General features: G+C 37.1%; 1 protein-coding gene across 1 annotated transcript in view; it reads right to left on the bottom strand.

Moving 5' to 3' along the window:
• The window catches only part of LOC123539957 (trafficking protein particle complex subunit 9-like), a 64,005-nt gene that overhangs the window by 14,591 nt on the left and 27,004 nt on the right, over window positions 1-22,410 (bottom strand). The window contains exons 9-20 of the mRNA XM_053526799.1: window positions 19,899-19,970; window positions 18,159-18,363; window positions 15,758-15,851; window positions 14,195-14,371; window positions 11,685-11,824; window positions 8,018-8,230; window positions 5,699-5,909; window positions 3,337-3,425; window positions 2,763-2,891; window positions 1,718-1,773; window positions 1,053-1,195; window positions 223-330 (exon numbers count right to left, since the gene is read on the bottom strand). Of these exons, the coding sequence (XP_053382774.1) occupies window positions 223-330; window positions 1,053-1,195; window positions 1,718-1,773; window positions 2,763-2,891; window positions 3,337-3,425; window positions 5,699-5,909; window positions 8,018-8,230; window positions 11,685-11,824; window positions 14,195-14,371; window positions 15,758-15,851; window positions 18,159-18,363; window positions 19,899-19,970 (1,637 nt within the window). The remainder of the gene's footprint in view (window positions 1-222; window positions 331-1,052; window positions 1,196-1,717; window positions 1,774-2,762; window positions 2,892-3,336; window positions 3,426-5,698; window positions 5,910-8,017; window positions 8,231-11,684; window positions 11,825-14,194; window positions 14,372-15,757; window positions 15,852-18,158; window positions 18,364-19,898; window positions 19,971-22,410) is intronic.

The raw sequence follows: 22,410 nt of genomic DNA, 5'->3' as shown, positions 1-22,410 counted from the left end.
TTGTCACTTTGTGACAGGTGAGCTAAAAAGGTGACAAAAAACACTTATTTCTGAAAATTTTGAAACAGTCAAGCTAAGTGATTACAGTATATCATTTCCATAAGACACCTCTGAACAGCAAATATCTTCCAACAAAACTATACTGACAATATCTGTTTAAATGAAACAGACACTGACACATTGGTTACTATGGAAATAACAGATATTGATCAAATACTTTACCTCCTAATTTGTTCATGTTTGAGGTACACACACTGGTTTGAATGATAAACTTCCAAATCATGGCCCGAGATGTTCTGTAGATCAAACAGTAGGTAACAATGATCAGAACTGAAAAACCACAAATTTTAAATAAATAATCAGTAAAATGTTCACTCTGATGTCAATTTTTTCAGCAATTTGCTCTTCCCGTAACTCATTTCTAGTGAAATCACAACCTGGTCAACATAAGTTTGCAAAATCATTAAAACTGTGCAAACGCATTGCAAAATAGAGAAACAATTTACTGTGAAATCATTAATATTCGTGGGGGACTAATTTTCGTGGATTTCGTGGTTGAGTCAATCCACGAAATTTAATTCCAACGAACAAGTAAAATTTCCATTCATTTTATGTTCAAAAGTTGAAATCCACGAATTCAGATCCCCACGAAATTGCCGTTTTGACCAAAACCACAAAATTCCATGCCCACAAAATTAAATGATTTTACAGTATTATTTCTTAACTATGTCTATGAGAAAAAGAGTTTCCAAAATAGAAATATTATATTTTTGCATCCTCTATTCAGCCTGAATATCCTTACTGCCAGAAGAGCCAATACCTAAGAAAGAATGAGGCATACTGGGTCAGATTACACCTACCATTTAATATCTGCATATTTATTTCTAGTTATACAATATTTGTTTCATCTCTAGTCATTCCTTTAGTCTGATAGTGTTAGTCAGTTATGCCAAATAATAAAAGTTTGAACGATCACAGGCTTAGTTTTAATTTAATTTAGTATAAACTGGAAGACAGCGAAGCCTGGAAACTAAAATACTGGTTCAACACACCTCTCAGACAGCATGACATCCCATTTATGAAACACAACAGAGGGTAGAATGTCTACACTAAATGCTATTGAGCAACATCGGCAATAGTTGTCCTTTAATCCAGGACCACCAGAATATTCCACTTTCAAAATGGCTTCCACAACCTTAAATACAAAGTATTTCAAAAAAGTTTTAAGAAATGTTAAGTTGACTCACTTAACTCGAAGAATTGGAAATTAAAACTATTCCCTTTAACTGGTATTGCCAAGTTGCAGTTGTAATGCCAAGGTGCTATCATTTTAATGGCAGAATCTGCCAGGCAGCCTAACTCATGTGGTTGCCTAATCCATTCACTGTCTTTTTCAAATCTAAAAATTTGCTGAGATTTTGGAGATACAAATTTCATGCTATTCTGTTAGATCTATTTCACATTTGGTTACTAAATCAGCAATACCAGTTGAATGTAGTGAAAATAACCCCTTTCATTTTAATTTCTCACACACTGATCTCTCTATGACATACATGTAATTTGGAAGATCAACCTTGTATAAATAAGTAGAATACTTTTTTGTATTCATCTTTCTTTTAAAATGTAGTTTACTCTGGACTACATTTTACCATTTCTTTGCAAAGCACTTGTTCTATATCAAATCATTTAAATAACACTTTTAGCTTTCAATACATACCTTGCCTTCAGAACTTGTACATCTATTTAAACTGTCTGTTGAGGCTTTTACACAACCTGAAAATCATAAACATGCTGAACTGTCCATTATACTTCTTAACCCTTAGCCTGCTGGCGGAACGGGATTCTGTCTTTGCGACCAGTGCAGACCAAGATCAGCCTGCATGAGCATGGTCTGCACTGTTCGCTATTCAGACAGTAAATTTTCAGTGAACACCCCTTCGAATAATGAATGGTACTACCCATATTGAATGATGAACCATTCCATTTTAGAACTTTAGCAGCTTAAAGGTTAAGAACATTGATACAAACAAGACAGAAATATGTGCATGACTTGAAAATTCCCCTTATATGAGGTAAAGGAACAGTCAGTCCTGTGAAAAATGGCACATGTAACTCTAGTACAATGACCATGACAACTGTGCTGTCAAAATGGTTCCATCATGTGACTTGTTACAGTGGTAGTAATTTGTGCAAGTTATTTAGATATCCCACAAATCACCAAAGTCCTCAATCTTCTGAACAAACAAAATTTTCTACATGGCACAGCTGGGGCACAATGAACATTTACTACAAAAAGTCTACAGTTCTCCTTGATATAGTGGTTACAATTGACAACATTGAATAAATTGCCCCATTCTGAGCAAAGATTTCTTTGAACTGAAAAAGCTATCAAGTTACTCTGATGGAGGCTGCGCCTGAAATAATGCTCATACCTCTTCCCTTGCTTTTAAAACCTGGCAAGTTACCATATACCAATATAAGAGCGAAAATATATTTCACATGATTCAATACAACATAAGGTGGTCTCGATTCATACCACACCATGCTATCTCGACCACCTGATCAGTACACCGAAATGTGCCATGATGTTTCGATCAGGCTATACTACATGTCCTATAGGTATACAGAATTAATGACCGTGCAACTAGCCCGACCAAAACAAGTGCAAATCGGGCAAAATCGAATGTACCAGGCTAAACCGGGGTAAATAATTGAACCCTCCAACAGATGAAATAGAGCAGTTTAAAGTAACATATAGGTACCTTTAGATGATAGCAGGAATTCACCAACAGCATTAATGGCTAAGTTAAAGCAGAGAAGGCTTGAGACATTCAGTGGGAGTTGAGAGTCGATGTTCTCTTTGTTCCACTGAAATACTTCACACACAAAGTCTGCAAAAAGAACAACCATTTTTAAGCACATATTGCTGGTGTTGCCAGTGATATAAGCAACACTAAAATACAATTTTTTGTGCGATCTCAGTTAAGCAGGTATGTAATAGCAGTCAGTTAACCATAGTAAATAAATGTCCTGAATTCTGACCAGTACTGACTCGTTCTCCATATGTAACTGACAACTTCCTGACTTGACACAAAGGTGGAATGACAGCAAGCAAAATGACTTGTATCAGATTTTGAGGGAACACACCTCAGACTTGCAAACTTGCCATTCATAGTCTTGAGATCTACCTTCTGAGCAATCTTGTTACCATCTTAAATACCACAGACTCACCTGAGATTCACATTCATAAACATACATTTTTTTTTATACGAAAACATGAAATTTAAATATTGCAAAATGTTACATTCCAAATCCACTATAGTGTAGTCAATTTACCTTTATTGTCCCGTGTAGATTCAAGACTAACATTCACCAGTTCAACTGGAAGTTTACCATTGTTCTGCAACGTCACAGTGCATTCTGAACTATAAACAAAAGTATATACATTTAATAAATCAGCCTGTAAAACAAGTACATTTTTGAATGGTCTCTTGACACTAATGAAATTAAATTTATCTACCTGATCAAATATAGTTAAGCATGTAAACTCGGGAAACCCTTCCACGAGTCAATGACCCACATTATAAAAAAGTCTAAAGACCAATCTTCATGAACTAGATCAATGGCAAAACTTTTAAAGGTCTTGTCTCCAAACAGGTTTTATAACCTTGACTTAAAAGACAGATGGTCTGAAACTGAACAAGACGGCCATGAAGGCCCTGTATTGCTCACCTGATCTATTGACCTAAATATCATCAAGATTAACATTCTGACCAAGTTTCATTAAGATATGGTCATAAATGTGGCCTCTAGAGTGTTAACTAGTTTTTCCTTTAATTTGACCTAGTGACCTAGTTTTTGACCCCACATGACCCAGATTCAAACCTGACCTAAAGATCATCAAGATTAACATTCTGACCAAGTTTCATGAAGATACAGTCATAAATGTGGCGTCTAGAGTGTTAACTAGCTTTTCCTTTGATTTGACCTGGTGACCTAGTTTTTGACCCCACCAGACCCAGATTTAAACTTGACCTAAATTCTGACCAAGTTTCATTAAGATACAGTCATAAATGTGGCTTATAGAGTGTTAACTAGCTTTTCCTTTGATCTGACCTGATGACCTAGTTTTTGACCCCACCTGACCCAGATTTAAATCTGACCTAAAGATCATCAAGGTTAACATTCTGACCAAGTTTCATGAAGATACAGTCATAATTGTGGCCTCTAGAGTGTTAACAAGCTTTACATTTCATTTGATCTGGTGACCTAGTTTTTAACCCCACCTGACCCAGATTTAAACTTGACCTAAAGATTATCAAGATTAACATTCTGACCAAGTTTCATTAAAATATGGTCATGAATGTGGTCTCTAGAGTGTTATCTAGCTTTTCCTTTGATTTGAACTGGTGACATAGTTCTTGACCCACATGATCCAGGTTCGAACTTGACCTATAGATCATCAAGATTAACATTCTGACTAAGTTTCATGAATACAGTCATAGAGTGTTAACAAGCTTTTCCTTTCATTTGACCTGGTGACCTAGTTTTTGATCCCACCAGATCCAGATTTGAACTTGACCTAAAGATCATCAATATTAACATTCTGACCAAGTTTCATTAAGATAGGGTCATAAATGTGGCCTCTAGAGTGTTAACAAGCTTTTCCTTTGATCTGACCGGGTGACCTAGTTTTTGAACCCACATGACCCAGATTCGAACTTGACCTAAAGATCATCAAGATTAACATTCTGACCAAGTTTCATGAAGATACATCATAAATGTGGCCTCTAGAGTGTTAACAAGCTTTTCCTTTGATTTGACCCGGTGACCTAATTTTTGAACCCAGATGACCCAATATCGAACTCATCCAAGATTTTATTGAGGGTAACATTCTGACTAAGTTTGGGTCAAAACTGTGACCTCTAGAGTGTTAACAGTCAAATTGTTGACGACGACGGACACAGGGTGATCACAAAAGCTCACCTTGAGCACTTCGTGCTCAGGTGAGCTAAAAAGTGGACACAGTGGTGAAGCTGTAAGATGTCAGAGGTTGTAACCATATTCTTCCAAGTTAAACTACTAACATTCAGATAAGAGTTGCATGAATGAGTGCTTAACAACTTGTATGCCAAAGAACCAAGAATCTTCCAAAACTGGAGCATCTTCTGAATCTTGCAATATCATTCCTACTAAACTTTCTAACATTCTTTGCCCATATGGGTTTTTGGTGATGATTATAAACTTAGATGCACAAACCATTTGAAACTATTTAAGTGGAGATCAAGTGAAATAATTGGTACTCGAGGGGGACTAACCTTCCTGGATTTTACCGATGCTTGAATTAAATCACCATGAACAGGCAAAATTTGGATTTTGTTTTCATCTATGAAATTTGAAATCCACAATGTCATGTATCTATGAACAACATTTACTTGCATAAACAATGAAATATTTTGCCCTTGAAATTAAATATCACAATAACTGAAAAGGCCTATTCTAGACGGAATCAGACAGCTCTAAAATTTATTGCATTCCATTTGATGTTTTAAGCCTTGAGTTGCTTCAAATCTCACTTTTGAAAACATGGACCATTTTCCATCATTTACTTAGTTACTTAGCCCTAAATGTATGACTGTATTAACACAACAAAAGACCTCTAGACTTTAGTGGTTTTTTAACTTGTGTCAAATCAAACCTTTGTCCTGTGTATAAAACAGCAGTGGCACTTGTAACCATGTTAAACTCCTCCCCAAAAGAGAGGAAGCTGGCGGATTTTGGCAGAGATGAAGTAAGGCTGATCTGAGATAAAGCTGGAATGATCTTGACTTTGAAAAATGACTGTGGAAATGTTGAACAATCTCGTAGTCGACAATTGCTCTTCACACCATATACCTTGGTGCTGTAGCCTGCAATAGAAAATAAATGATTATGTCTTTATAACTTTTTGAGATTTAAATAATAAATACTGTGAAGTCATTTAATAGTTCCAATGAAATTTCATGGCTTTAGCTAAAAAGCTATTTCATGAGGATAGGAATTTGTGGATTCTAAGAATAGATTTGTACTCTACAAGCAGCTGACAACTTCTTTACATAGCTCAGAGGTGGAGAACAAACAACTTCACAAACTCTTTTGGTCAAATTACCACCCCCCATCCAGTATTATGGAGCACATAAACCACACACAGGTATCACAGTCTCATGCTCTCCCTACTAATTGTCTGGGGCATCAATAAATGCATTCTCCTATGCATTGGTCTACCCTTAGAGTAAAGAAACCTCTGCCACCAAAATACCGTAAAGCGGGTTATTTCTGCAGTCAAAATATTCTGCGGTTTGGTTCCAAAAATTGTGGAATAAATTTCTGCTTGTTTTATTTCTGCGTTTTTACATAATGGAAGATAAATTTCTGCGTTTTCACATAAAAGGAAGAGATATTTCAGCATTTTCGATGCCAAGGAGGAGGTAATTCCCCATATGTTGCGTCACCGTGAGAATGACTAGCGCGTCAAAAACAATAAACTAAACTACCGGTAACTGCTGTAAAGTAAGTCTGCTTTTAATGAATACAGTGTAAGCTATAATAACATGTGAATTGAAAAAATATATGTAAGCAAACTGCTATAACAAGCATAAACAAGAGCTGTCACTAATGGTGACAAATGCCCCCGCAGCACCTTGACCTTTGACCTGGTGACCCCAAAGTCAGTAGGGGTGGTGTACTCAATAAGTACTATCAGCATGTGAAGTTTGAAGGTCCTGAATGAAGTGGTTTGCATGTAAAGTGCCTTCATGCAAAAAGTTAACATTGGCCCCTGTGACCTTGACCTTTGACCTGGTAACCCCAAAGTCAGTAGGGTTGGTGCACTTATAAAAGTACTATCAGCATGTAAAGTTTGAAGGTCCTGGGTGAAGTTGTTCGCAAGTAAAGTGCCTTCATGGAAAAAATTAACGTTGGCCCCTGTGACCTTGACCTTTGACCTGGTGACCCCAAGTAGGAGTGGTGTACTCAATAAGTACTATCAGCATGTGAAGTTTGAAGGTCCTGGGTGCAGTGGTTCACGAGTAAAGTGCCTTCATGCAAAGAATTAACGTTGGCCCCTGTGACCTTGACCTTTGACCTGGTAATCCCAAAGTCAGTAGGGGTAATGTACTCAATAAGTACTATCAGCATTTGAAGTTTGAAGGTCCTGGGTGCAGTGGTTTGCAAGTAAAGTGCCTTTATGCAAAAAGTTAACGTTGTGACTAACGAACGAACGAACGAACTAACTAATGAACGGGGGCATAAAAACGTTTTCTGTTGGATTAACAGTTAGGACTTTGACTGACCATCACAATCAATTATACCATTATAGGTAATTGATAGATTATGGCGATAATGTCCAATAATTATACCATCCCATTGTGAACTTCGGATTGCCTTGGGTAACAAACCGTGAAACACGTTGGTGAAAAAAATGCAGCTTTTTTTTGCGGTTTAAATCTTTGCTTGGTAAATATTCTGCTGGGAATATTTTTGCGATTATACCAGGAGACCGCAGAAATGCAGAATTATCCCACCCACAGAAATAACCCGCTATACGGTACATTATGAAGAATATGAGAATTTTATTTTTCATCATTATACCCGATACTATATTTTAGTTATTGAAACTGTTTTGAGTATTTATCAGAGAATTAAGTCTTATGTGAGTGATAAAAAGAAAACATAAAATCGAAAATAGGAAAATATTTTAATTTCTTTTCAACATTCAAGTGATTTTCATGGTCACATGGTATTTGTGATAGCAGTGATTCATGCAGTGTTAGGGAAAATAAGTGCTGCTGAGACTTTGAATAGCAGTGCTGTAAAGGTTGCTGCAAGCAACTTAAATCCTGACAGATTTATTATATATCAACTGATCACATACAAATACTGGTTTGCTTTTTTTTCCCAAATGATAAGTTCAATTAGAAATATATTTATCTCACTTCCAAGCTATAAAAATAAATTTGTACAAAACAAAAATTTATACCTAGTATTTTGAGATCACCAGTAGATGTAGGCCGGATCATTATTTTCACAAGGTAAGATCCGCTCTCTGCTGGTATACTTGGAGCTGTCGGGAAAGACTCGATCTCAACACCCTCGGTGGTCAAGGTGATCTGCGAGATCTTCAGCTCATCGGGCATTGGATTACTGACATGTAACTGTACTTCCGCCATGTCACCTTCAACCCATTTGAAATCTGTAAATTACATCAAGAAAGATTAGCAAACTTATTTTATTGCTATATATATTCTGGTGAATCAAAAGATGTCAAAATTTGTCCTTTTCTATTCTATAAAGAAGTAAAGCAAATTATAAACAGATAAAATATAGCTACGAAAATAAAGGTCTCAGGTAATGAAAGTATCCTCTCAAAACTACAGATATATTTATAATGGTTGAGCTTATATGCTAATCTTAAATCACAGCAACTCAATTTAGGTCATATAGTGATTTTCCAGCTTATAATGGTGGAGGAAGACTCCAGGTGCTCCTCTGGGCGTTATTTAAGGCAGGCACCTGGATAAAACCGCCATCTGTTGACAAGCCAGGAAGTCGACTTCCTCTCATTGAGACCACTGCAAGGCTCAAACCAACAAGGAGAGGGCTAGGTGATTAAAAGTCAATGACTTTTACCACTCAGCCACAGGGTTTCCTCCTGTCATACCAGACAATAAGGAAGAAATAACTGGTTATATTTCAGAGATCACTTGACTTGTTATGGCAAGTATAACTAGAGCTATCACTAAAGGTGATGAATGTACCCCCCGCATGCACTGACACAGTACATTGCAATTTGACGTACACAAGATTGCATAATTATGTGGACTGTATGTATATAGACTGTATGTATATAGTATAGTAACAAAAAACAAAGTCCCATAACTATGCAGAATATTTATCTAAAAGAATGTAACATGCACCATGCACAACTAGGGTTGGTACTGATCATTTGTGCGAAGTTTCAATAAATTGTGTGTAAGGGTTTGGTAGATTAGGCACGCACAAGATTGCATATGCAGACTGTATGTACATAGTATGTTTACAAGAAACAAAGTACCACAACTCTGCAATTTTTATCGCTGAAAGAACCTAACATGCCCCATGCACAACTACTGTTGTTACTGATCACTTGTGTGAAGTTTCATTAAATTGTGTCAAGGGGATGAGGAGAGATGGTGCGCACAAGATTGTGTCTATGTATATAGTATAGTAACAAAAAAACAAGGTCCCATAACTCTGCTACCGGTAATTTTTTTTTCTGAAAGAACCTAACATGCCCCATGCACAACTACTGTTGGTACTGATCACTTGTGTGAAGTTTCATTAAATTGTGTCCAGGGGATGAGGAGAGATGGTGCGCACAAGATTGTGTCTATGTATATAGTATAGTAACAAAAAAACAAAGTCCCATAACTCTGCAAATTTTTTTTCTGAAAGAACCTAACATGCCCCATGCACAACTACTGTTGTTACTGATCACTTGTGTGAAGTGTCATTAAATTGTGTCCGGGGGATGAGGAGAGATGGTGCGCACAAGATTGTTTCTATGTATATAGTATAGTAACAAAAAAAACAAAGTCCCATAACTCTGCAAATTTTTTTTCTAAAAGAACCTAACATGCCCCATGCACAACTACTGCTGGTACTGATCACTTGTGTGAAGTTTCATTAAATTGTGTCAAGGGGATGAGGAGAGATTGTGCGCACAAAATTGTGTCTATGTATATAGTACAGTAACAAAAAAACAAAGTCCCATAACTCTGCAAATTTTTTTTCTAAAAGACCCTAACATGCCCCATGCACAACTACTGTTGGTACTGATCACTTGTGTGAAGTTTCATTAAATTGTGTCAAGGGGATGAGGAGAGATGGTGCGCACAAAATTGTGTCTATGTATATAGTATAGTAACAAAAAAACAAAGTCCCATAACTCTGCTAATTTTTTTTCTGAAAGAACCTAACATGCCCCATGCACAACTACTGTTGGTACTGATCACTTGTGTGAAGTTTCATTAAATTCTGTCAAGGGGATAAGAAGAGATGGTGCGCACAAGACTGTGTCTATGTATATAGTATAGTAACAAAAAAACAAAGTCCCATAACTCTGCAAATTTTTTTTCTGAAAGAACCTAACATGCCCCATGCACAACTACTGTTGTTACTGATCACTTGTGTGAAGTTTCATTAAATTGTGTCCAGGGGATGAGGAGAGATGGTGCGCACAAGATTGTGTCTATGTATATAGTATAGTTACAAAAAAACAAGAGCTGTCCGTAAGACAGCCAAGCTCGACTATTCGAAATATTGACCCAGAAGCAGGAAAATATTACCCAAAAAAGTTAAATATCAAAAGAGTTTTAAGTTCAAAAGGGGGAATAATTTGACCAAAATGCATATCAGTTATGGGACTTGCTGCTATCAACTAGTTTTATAACCCCGAAGGCACATGAGAAGTTTCAATTCAATATCTGCATTAGTTTTGGAGATAGTAACTTGCATGTAAAACTTTAACCAGAATTTTCAAAGTCCAAAAGGGGGCATAATTTGCCCAAAATACATGCCAGAGTTTTGGGACTTGATCCAGTGAGGTTAGTAATTGATCTAGAAAAAGAAAAAATAAGTTTCAAATCTATATGCCTTTTAGTAATAGCTGTATGTACTTGCACGCAAAACTTCAACCAGAATTTTCTAAGTCCAAAAGGGGGCATAATTTGGCCAAAATGAAAGTCAGAGTTATGGGACTTGATCCTATCAACTAGTTTTATAACCCCGAAGACACATGTGAAGTTTCAAATCAATATCTGCATTATTTTTGGAGATAATAACTTGCATGTAAAACTTTAACCAAAATTTTCTAAGTCTAAAAGGGGGCATAATTTGCTCAAAAAACATGTCAGAGTTATGGGACTTGACCCAGTGAGGTTGGTAATTGATCTAGAAAAAGAAAAAATAAGTTTTAAATCTATATGCCTTTTAGAAATAGTTGTATGTACTTGCACGCAAAACTTTAACCAGAATTTTCTAAGTCCAAAAAGGGGCATAATTTGGCCAAAATGAAAGTCAGAGTTATGGGACTTGCTGCTATCAACTAGTTTTATAACCCCGAAGACACATGTGAAGTTTCAAATCAATATCTGCATTAGTTTTGGAGATAGTAACTTGCATGTAAAACTTTAACCAAAATTTTCTAAGTCCAAAAGGGGGCATAATTTGCTCAAAATACATGTCAGAGTTATGGGACTTGACCCAGAGAGGTTGGTAATTGACCTAGAAAAAGAAGAAATAAGTTTCAAAGCTATATGCCTTTCACTGATGGCTGTATGTACTTGCATGCAAAAACTTAACCAAGGTGTGACGCCGACGCCGACGCCGACGCCAGGGTGAGTAGAATAGCTAGACTATTCTTCGAATAGTCGAGCTAACAAAGTCCCATAACTCAGCAAATTTTTTTTCTAAAAAAACCTAAAATTCTGTCAAGGGGATAAGGAGATATGGTGCGCACAAGATTGCGTCTACGGACAGACGGCCAGACGGACAGACAGACAGACAACCTGAAACCAGTATACCCCCCCTTACAAATTTGTTGTCGGGGGGGTACAAAAACATACTATACACACCTACAACCTGAACATGGTGTAAAACAAACTTACCCACATCAGTTTTGATATCACCGGTGTCAGCTGGGCCTAGATTGAGTGGGGTAAATATAAAAACATTATCCGACACCTCCTGTACTGACTGTAACTTCTTTGGCTCTAGGTGGGTTTGAAGAGGCATAAGTTTGAATGATCTGAAAATAGCAATGTACGTATATCCATGTAAAATGTATTAATTGGCAATACGGATATATATATAAAGTAAATGCAGACTGGTTTAAACACTGAATTTATTTTTAACCTACCTACTGAATTACAACATAATAAACACCAGTTTAATGCCATCAGTTATCTATTCATGCCAGCTACCAAAAATGTGTATGGATAAATGATGCTCACTAGTAATGGTGAAAAAACTGACAATTTTTGTGTTGGTTTTCACACTGCTTTTCAACAAGCTATGTCACAGTTGCAAGTTCGACCAATCAGTGTGTCTCAATCTGTACCAGTCTTGACTTGGTCTCTTTAAGTTTTGTTACTTTGTTTTGGGTTTAACACTGTTTTTCAACAGTATTTCATTTATGTAACGGCGGCAGTTAACTTAACCAGTGTTCCTGGATTCTGAACCAGTACAAACCTGTTCTCCACAAGTAACTGCCAACTTCCCCACATGAATCAGAGGTGGAGGACGAATTATTTCAGACATAATGTCTTTTATCATATCGTCACGGAGAAAATACGCCTCGCCAAGGGCTCAAACTCATGACTCGGAGATCCGTAGATCTGTGCTCTCCTTATTGAGCTAAGCGGGTAGGCTGTCTCTTTAAGTAATTGACAACTTTCCAAAAATCACAATTAAGAAATGAATGACTTCAACTATGTACTGTCATCAGTCAAATTTCCATCCAGATTATTTGCCTCATCTTTCAACTGTCCCTACTTAGCTAACCCATACGGATAACATTAACTATGGAACATATGTGAGACCATTTAATTTCCAGGGCAAGTCATCTATCGGTGTTGGGAAAAAATGGTTAATTTGTGAGGATATAAATTCGTGAATTTTGACCTTTTGAGCATAAACAAGGCAGTCTGAAAGACAGCTAAATCCCCTGCCACTGCTATGGATAGTGAAAGGGTAAACCTTTGATTTTAGCTGTGACCTTGACCTTGAACTGACATGGCTGACTCATGAATTCTGCACAACGTCTTGATGAGGTGATCATTTGACCCAAGTTTCATGAAAATCCTTCAAGGGGTTTAGGAGATACAGAGCTGAAACCTTTGACCTTCAGTTGTGACCTTGACCTTGAGCCGACATGGCTGACTCATGAGTTCTTGATGAGGTAATCATTTTACCCAAGTTTTATAAAATTCCTTCAAGGGGTTTAGGAGATATAGAGCGGACACGAAATGGAAGGCTCAAACCTTTGACCTTCAGTTGTGACCTTGACCTTGAGCCGACATGGCTGACTCATAAGTTCTGCACATCGCCTTGATGAGGTGATCGTTTGACCCAAGTTTCATGAAAATCCTTCAAGGAGTTTACGAGATATAGAGCGGACACAAAATGGAAGGCTCAAACCTTTGACCCTAAGTTGTGACCTTGACCTTGAGCCGGCATGACTGACTCATGGGTTCTGCACATCGTCTTGATGAGGTGATCATTTGACCCAAGTTTGATAAAATTCCTTTAAGGGTTTAGGAGATATAGAGCGGACACAAAATGGAAGGCTCAAACCTTTGACCTTGAGTTGTGACCTTGACCTTGAGCCGACAAGGCTGACCCATGGGTTCTGCACATCGTCTTGATGAGGTGATCATTTGACCAAAGTTTCTTGAAAATCCTTCAAGGAGTTTAGAAGATATAGAGCGGACACAAAATGGAAGGCTCAAAACCTTTGACCCTAAGTTGTGACCTTGACCTTGAGCCGGCATGGCTGATTCATGGGTTCTGCACATCGTCTTTAGGTGATCATTTGACCCAAGTTTTATAAAATTCCTTCAAGGGGTTTATGAGATATAGAGCGGACACAAAATGGGAGGCTCAAACCTTTGACCTTGAGTTGTGACCTTGACCTTGAACCGACAAGGCTGACTCATGGGTTCTGCACATCGTCTTGATGAGGTGATCATTTGACCCAAGTTTCATGAAAATCCTTCAAGGGATTTAGGAGATATGGACCGGACATGATTTTGTTACGGACGGAAGGACGGACGGACGGACTCAAGGTATGTAACTTAAGTGACTTTTCAATGTTAAATTTTAGCCACATAAACCTAAAAATTAGTCACATAAACCCACTTTTGGACACTTTTTAAAGTGACTGTCATATAAACAAAGAGTCCAAACCCTAACCTGCTAGACACTCGAGTACCAATTCGTCAGCCCGGATGGACGGACAGAAGGACGGACGCAGACCATTCCTATAATCCCTCCGCCACGACGGGGGATTAATAAATGGGAATTTACTGGTTTGTTGAGATTTAATTTTGTGGATTAACTCAACCATGAAATCCTTTAAAATTATAATATTTAAGATTTAACAGTTGTGTAAACTTACTTGACTAGTGGGAGATTAAGAAGTGGTACATGCGGAACTATGAGTCCAGAATCTAGGGCAAGAGGCTGTGTGGTTCCTTCCGTTTGTGACGTGAAGTTCTCAAGGCTTACCACCAACTCGCGCTTCTCCTGTACACTCATGTAGTCCAGCTGTGTGTGCAGTAAGATTGTCATGTACCTGTCAAATATACATAATGTATTCATTACATTTTGAACATATAATTCAGTATCCAGTTATATACTGCATGTTCTCTAATTAAGGCCCCCACCCTCCTGTTATTTTTGTTTGTTTGTTTTTTAGTAATTTTTTCTTTTTAAAGTAATTTAGGTCATAACAGAATACCAGCAGTATGATAGTGCTATGAATGTTTAAATTCCTTCATGAAAAGTTAAGTTTATAATTTATATTTACAAAAAAAAAACAGCGTGAAGTAACTATGTGTGTCCATCTGACACTGGTGCCCAACACTTTCTGATGAAATATTTTTTCAGATATATGCGACACAGATATTTAAGCACTCTAATGTATTTTTTACTAAGACAAGGACAATATCTCTGGTCTGGCTGTCAGTGAGAGAAATCCCAAGCAGAACACCAGGTGCACAACTTCACATGATATGTAACAAATCCTCTGTTTTAATCCCCTGTCAAATACTTCTTACGAGACATGGGACACACACTTATGCCCTTAATGCATATTCTTTGGTGAAGTCAAGGGCCATAACCCTGGTCTTGCACAGTGAAATCCAAAACAAAACAGAACTCAGGTGAACAAATTCACATACTGAATAGTATTCTTACATGGTTTCATGACTATAGGTCAAGTAATTTCAAGATATATGCAACACAAACTTTTAAGCACTTTCTGTATTTTTCATAATTTTGAAGGCACTGTCCTGTGAAAACCTGTGCATTTTAATTATCCTCAAGACTATATGCTTAGGATGATAAACTGAAATTGTGAAGAGGGCTTGACCAATCAGGACTATACCACATAATAATATCCACTTTTTGATTTTCTACACCCAACTGAATGTAGGAAGTACCCATGCTTAATTTAAATGACATTATTCAACTGTGACTTCTTAACCATTCCATTACCCTATAACTTTTGCAATATTGTTTGTAGGGAGCTAATTTTCATGGATTTTGTGGTTAAGTTAATCTGCCTTCGGAAGCATATATACTTAAGGACTTCTTAAGCACCATGAAGTGTAAGGAATTAATTTAAGTACTTTCCAGGATCCTCTGACATTTTCAAAGGACTTTTAAAGCACCCTGAAGAGTCAGCAATAAATATAAGTTCTTTTCCGGGACCTTCTGACATTTTTAACGAGTTTTTTTGGAAACAGACATTAAAATTAAGCCCTTTTTTGCAAACCCTGAAAACCTGGTGCAAAGATAATCATGTATTCATGGAATATATGAATAACAGACAAGTTACATGTATGTAACCACTCGCTTTATACCCTGCTACTAGTTGTCATTCCAATAACCATTAAAGGAATACAGCTGCCATTTAGAGTACATAGGATTTTCTAATGAACAGCTTAATATTATTTACCTGATAGCTAGAGGCAAGTTACCCATTCTTCTGGCAGAATATATCAGTTCATGTAGAACACGCATCTGTAACACTGGCCAACCATTCATGTGTCCTGTAATTCAACATTGGAACAGTACTTAGTAATTATACACACTGAAAGTTCTTATATCTAAAGCTATCTACATGTAATGATTCAAAACTCAAACAGAACTCAAATTCTGAAAGAATTTGAATACAAAAAAAGGTAAACATTAATCTTGCTGCATTCAGATTTCCAGTTTTTACTTCCATCTTACTTACTGTGAAACCTATCATTTGATGTGGACTAACTTTTGTGGATTTCACTGGGACAACTATCAGCAAAATTAATGCACACATATAATTTCCATACATCTGGTCTGAAAATCTTGAAATTGAGAATTCATATTCCCATGAAATTGCTCCATTGGTAAAAGCTATGAAATTTCATGCCCTCGAAATCAAATCATTCCAAAGTGTTTTGTTTCACACACAGACCCGTGTTTGCAAGTCATTTTTCAGTCTCAGCTGAGTTTGAGTTTGAAATTTTAATATAAATTTAAAGGGGTATGCTAGAATTCCCTGTAAATGAGATGGGCGAAATTTTTCCCAATCACTGAATTTCTTCAAACTTCGCCTATTGAAGGATAATCATATTTGTAGAGACCGTACCATAGCTCTTCGCATACTTTGATTTTTCAAACTAAAGTGATTTTTACAAGTGCACCGATTTCGATACAAAAAGTAAACAACGGACTCTGTCTATGAAACTTTGAAATGAATGAATGACAGTCGATCTTAGTCATAATACTGATTGACAGTGAATGCTAATGACTCCATGTGTTGCAGAAAGGTATTTAGTTTGTAACTGTAATTTCCCATCAATTGAAATCCTCTCAAAACTGGTAAAATAATTACTTATATTTGGACAAAACTCACCGTCTTTGCCGTTCGACAGCTGTAAAAAGTGCAAATATAAAAGATTCAGTGTAAGTAATATTTCACTGGTACTACCAGTTAGTAAGTTCATACTCTGAATAACACGTCAGAGAAATTTGGACAGATTTGACCGATTATGACGTTGGCAGCATTAGATTATATTTTTTCTTTACACAAAAATTGCCGTTAGGTAACAAAGCGAATACGCCGATAATCCGGAGTTCACTGATTATTGTTCCAGTTCACGCAATGTAATCCAGCAATTAAACTGCATAGCTATTAGCTACTGCTGTTATAGGGAAGTGGTAGAGTGTCTGCCTTAGGTGTGAGAGGTCCTGGGTTCGAGTCCCAGTTAGAGCTTAACTATTTAGATTCTGCTAAAGCATAGTTTTGCTGTTAATAGACTGTTCCAGATGTTCTAAATTTTTAGCACACAGTATCATATATCATTATTTAGCAATCCAGATCAAAGTTGAATGTTAAATCAAATGCACCCAATTAGAAAATATTGACTATATTATGTCCCTTTGATGTGTATGCTCTCCATGTTCAAGAAGAGTTACATTTCCTTGATCACAAAATTTTCGTTAACATGAAAATATTAAATGCTCATAACTCCACACTTCTGGTTAAAATATTGTTTATATTTCTGTTTTTGAGAAATATATGGACATTTGTCTTCATTTCAAAGCTTTTTAACTTCAAACCTATGATTTGAAAAACTTAGGTACTATCTCTAATATTTGGGGAAAATGATGTTTTTAAAGGCAGATAACTCTTTTTCAATACTGGTGATCTATGATTTTTATTGCATATTTTTGTTTCTTAGATGACTGTCCTTTAATAAACAAAGTTTGAAGAAATTCTATTATTGGGAAAAATTTCGCCCCGAATTCTAGCATACGTCCTAAACTAAAACTTCAAGGTTAAATTCCAGCTGAGACCAACCATCAATACCGAATTGGGACTTGAAAATAGTTATTAACTTAAATTTAATTTTAAACATGCTATTTAGATATAAATGACAAATAAAGTTTCATTATCAAACTCAGCCGAGACTGAAAATGTTTTGTGAACACGCCAGACCATGGAAAAATGATGTGCAAAACCCTGGAATTAAACTGGAAATTCTGTGAAATTGAAGTGTTTCACCATAAAAAGGATAAGCCTCCCAATACAGTAAAAACCTTCAGCGAATAACACTGATGGAAAAGCTGTAGGTTATATGGAACTTTTTATTCTGGAAAGTGGAATATCTAATGAAATCAGTATTCAGAAAAATTACATGTTTGTGTACACACTTTTGCTCAGTCTAGTACCGAGTAGTCTCCCTTTAAAGTAAGGGCCTCTACCATGACAAGAGTTGAAATTCATGTCTTCAAAAAATATCCATTTTGAATGAAATCATAAAATTTCAAGCAAATGAAAATTAAGTGATTTTGTAGTATTAAGATGTCTATACCTGGCTTTGCTGTAGAATCAGAGGGGTCAAGGTAAATTCTGTACCCCTCTAAGGCTTGAACCAGCAACTGATGACACAGAAGCCAGTTTGGTTTGGGGTTTTGTGGGGCCACACACTGCATGGCAGCCACTCGTTTAAAGAAAGATGCCTTTCTGCTGAATCCAATTTGAGCATATAGTGTTGATAAGGTGCTGTATCTGTTTATCTGAAAAAAAAAGTATATGAGCTGCGCCATGAGAAAATCAACATAGTGGGTTTGCGACCAGCATGGATCCAAACCAGCCTGCGCATCTGCGCAGTCTGGTCAGGATTCATACTGTTCGCCTATTGCAATTAGAGAAACTGTTAGTGAACAGTATGGATCCTGACCAGACTGCAAGGATGCGCAGGCTGGTCAAGATCCATGCTGGTCGCAAAGCCACTACGTTGGTTTTCCCATGGCATGGTTCATAACGAATAAATCAAATATTGCTGCTTGGTCAAAATTTTACAAATGTTTTCCATTAACCTTTAGCCTGCTGGTGGCAAGTGATTCTGCCTTTGCGACCACTGCTTGAACAACTCTGCAAGCCTTAGAGGACTACTTGATAGTGTTCCATGTAAAATATCTTAACTTCACATGGTTCATACAGAATATCAGAGACAAAATTCAAGTACTTTTCAAGGACTTTTTACAATTTTTCAAGCACTATTTTTTTTTCAAAACCACGACCTAATCTGAACAACTTTTATTATGTTATGCAAAAATAAAACAACTATCACTTGTCACACCTTTGAAAATGACGTAATTCGATTATTAGATTGATGTGATTCACTATTTTGCTGAGGTTTAACGCTTTTCTTGTGATTTTTTAGCGCGCTCCTACTAATGATACCTCAAAATTTTGTCACACGACGTACAAATGCACTTCGTTCTGTCTGCTCTATAGGGCTTCAGCCACTGTTTATATTCGTCTTTTGTCTCCCGCTTACTTGAGTAAACATGTTTGTTTTTCTTACTCATTTTAATTCACTGGAAACACTCGCAAATAGCTAAAAATTGCGAGTTATTATTCCCCGTATTTTTTTTTAAACGGAAACGGAAACAAGCAAACGGTGATACAGTAGAAATAGCACTCTGTAAATATCGATAAAATGTGGCCGTAGACCACTATAATAGCATATGGGTGACCCGATCCTGCAATTTCACGAATTTATTTTCATTTTCTCCGATTTATTTTAAGCCTTAAATTCTTTTAGCAAAGCAAAGTTACGGAAAGAATATTTTCAAGGAGTGAAAGGTCAAATTCAAGGAGTTTTTTTCAAAATTCAAGTACTTTTCCAGGTTTTTTAGGGGTTTTGTCATTTTCAAGGAGTTTTCAAGGACTACCATCGAATTCAAGGACTTTTCAAGGCCTGTGCGAACCCTGCAAGTTCAAATCAAACACTTTCTCAGAATTATCAATACAATATCCAGTTTTTCGTGGCAAAGGAAGACCCAAGGTTCCTCTCCTAGCATTATTTCAGGAACAGGTGGGCACCCAGGTGTAACCATCAAACTTCTATGACCCAACTGGATGGTTTCCTCAGATATAGAAATTCTACATCCCAATGCAGGCATTCCAACCCATAACTCAGTGACTGGAAGTCAGCAGCCTCAAACACTCAATCATGGAGGCCTAGGCTTGTAACTTGAAATGTTAAAATAGGGGATACCATGTGAAACGTAAGAAAGCAAACAAACAGATTATACAAACTTACTCTGTCTTCATCACTCAACTGTAGATTTATATACACAACATTCTGTAAGAAGTCTGATGCCTCCAAGTATTTCTGAAAGAGAAAAATATAAACATAAATGGATGTACAGTCTTAAAGGACATGACATTGTGAAAAATGTAAAATAAAATGATATTACCTCTTACTACTCTTTACATTATGGTCAGACATCAATAGATGGACAAAAATAAAGACCAAACCCTCCTTGGTTAACTGACAAAGGTGGACACAATTCATTGATTTTGTTAAATACAAAGAGTAATCATAAAATTGACAGTTTCATTTAATTTATCATTTAAACAAGAGCTCCTAGAACACAAAATGCCCCCCTTGATGCATTCAGTAATTGCACAAGGAACAGAAATTATTTGGTCACTGTACAGTTCTACTATTCTGGGTCAATGTGACCTTGACCTTTGACCTACTGACCTCAAAATCAATAGGGGTCATCTGCTGGTCCTCCCTATTTAATTTTAAGTTTTGTGATCCTAAGCCCAAGCATTCTCAAGTTACTGTCTGGAAATGGTTTAACTGTTCCAGTTCACTTTAACCTTGACCTTTGATCTACTGACCTCAAAACCAATAGGGGTCATCTGCTGGTCATGACCAACCTCCCTATCAACTTTCATGATCCTAGACCCAAGTATTCTTGAGTTATCATTCAGAAATTGTTTAACTGTTCTGGGTCACTGTGACCTTGACCTTTGACCTAATGGCCTCAAAATCAATAGAGGTCATCGGCATGACCAACTTCCCTATCAAGTTTCATGATCCTAGGCACAAGTATACTTGAGTTATCATCCGAAAAACGTTCAACTGTTCCGGGTCACTGTGACCTTGACCTTTGACCTAATGGCCTCAAAATCAATAGAGGTCATCGGCATGACCAACTTCCCTATCAAGTTTCATGATCCTAGGCACAAGTATACTTAAGTTATCATCCGAAAACCGTTCAACTGTTCCGGGTCACTGTGACCTTGACCTTTGACCTAATGGCCTTAAAATCATGAGGGGTCATCTGCTGGTCATGATCAATCTCCCTATCAACTTGCATGATCCTTGGCTCAAGCATTCTTGAGTTATCATCCAGAAACCACATCTAACTGTTCCGGGTCACTGTGACCTTTGACCGACTGACCTCAAAATCTATACAGGTCGTCTGCTGATCATGACCAACCTCCCTATTACGTTTCATGATCCTCCGCTCAAGCGTTGAGTAATCATCCGGAAACCAATTGGTCTACATACTGGCAGACTGACCGACCGACCGACTGACCTACCGACCAACATATGCAAAACAAGAGGACCATGATGGTCCTGAATCGCTCACCTATCCCCACATGACTCAGTGTTGAACTGAGTATGACGTCGTTTTTTCTATTATTTGACATAGTGACCTAGTTTTTGAGCCCGTGACCTAGATATCATCAAGATAAAAAAATTCTGACCAATTTTCATGAAAATCCATTGAAAAATATGGCCTCTAGAGAGGTCACAAGGTTTTTCTATTATTTGACCTAATGACCTAGTTTTTGAAGGCACGTGATCCACTTTTAAACTTGACCTAGATATCATCAAGATGCACATCCTCACAAATTTTCATGAAGATCTTGTAAAAAATATGGCCTCTAGAGAGGTCACAAGGTTTTTCTATTTTTAGATCTACTGACCTAGATTTTGACCGCACATGACCCAGTTAAGGACCTGACCTAGATATCATCAAACTGAACATTCTCAACAATTTTCATGAAGATCCATTGAGAAATATGGCCTCTAGAGAGGTCACAAGGTTTTTCTATTTTTTGACCTACTGACCTAGTTTTTGACCCCATGTGACCCAGTTTTCAAAACCTGACCAGTATCATCAAGGTGAACATTCTGACCAACATTCATGAAGATCTCATGAAAAATATGGCCTCTAGAGAGGTCACAAGGTTTTTCTATTTTTAGATCTACTGACCTAGTTGTTGATCCCACGAGACCCAGTTTCGAACCTGACCTAGATATCATCAAGGTGAACATTCTGACCAATATTCATGAAGATCTCATGAAAAATATGGCCTCTAGAGAGGGCACAAGGTTTTTCTATTTTTAGATCTACTGACCTAGTTTTTGACCCCACGTGACCCAGTTTCGAACTTGACCTAGATATCATCAAGGTGAACATTCTGACCAATTTTCATGAGGATCCACTGAGAAATATGGCCTCTAGAGAGGTCACAAGGTTTTTCTATTTTTAGACCTACTGACCTAGTTTTTGACCCCACATGACCCAGTTTCAAACTTGACCTAGCTATCATCAAGGTAAACATTCTGACCAATTTTCATGAAGATCCATTGAAAAATAGGGATCTCTAGAGAGGTCACAAGGTTTTTCTATTTTTAGACCTACGGGACCTAGTTTTTGACCGCACGTGACCCGTTTCGAACTTGACCAAAGTTTATCATCAAGGTGAACATTCTGACCAATTTTCATGGGGATCCCTGAAAAAAA

The sequence above is a fragment of the Mercenaria mercenaria genome, chromosome 16 (assembly GCF_021730395.1).
Source record: "Mercenaria mercenaria strain notata chromosome 16, MADL_Memer_1, whole genome shotgun sequence".
In the NCBI taxonomy this organism is placed as follows: domain Eukaryota; kingdom Metazoa; phylum Mollusca; class Bivalvia; order Venerida; family Veneridae; genus Mercenaria; species Mercenaria mercenaria.
This window is presented reverse-complemented; position numbering and strand designations above follow the sequence as displayed.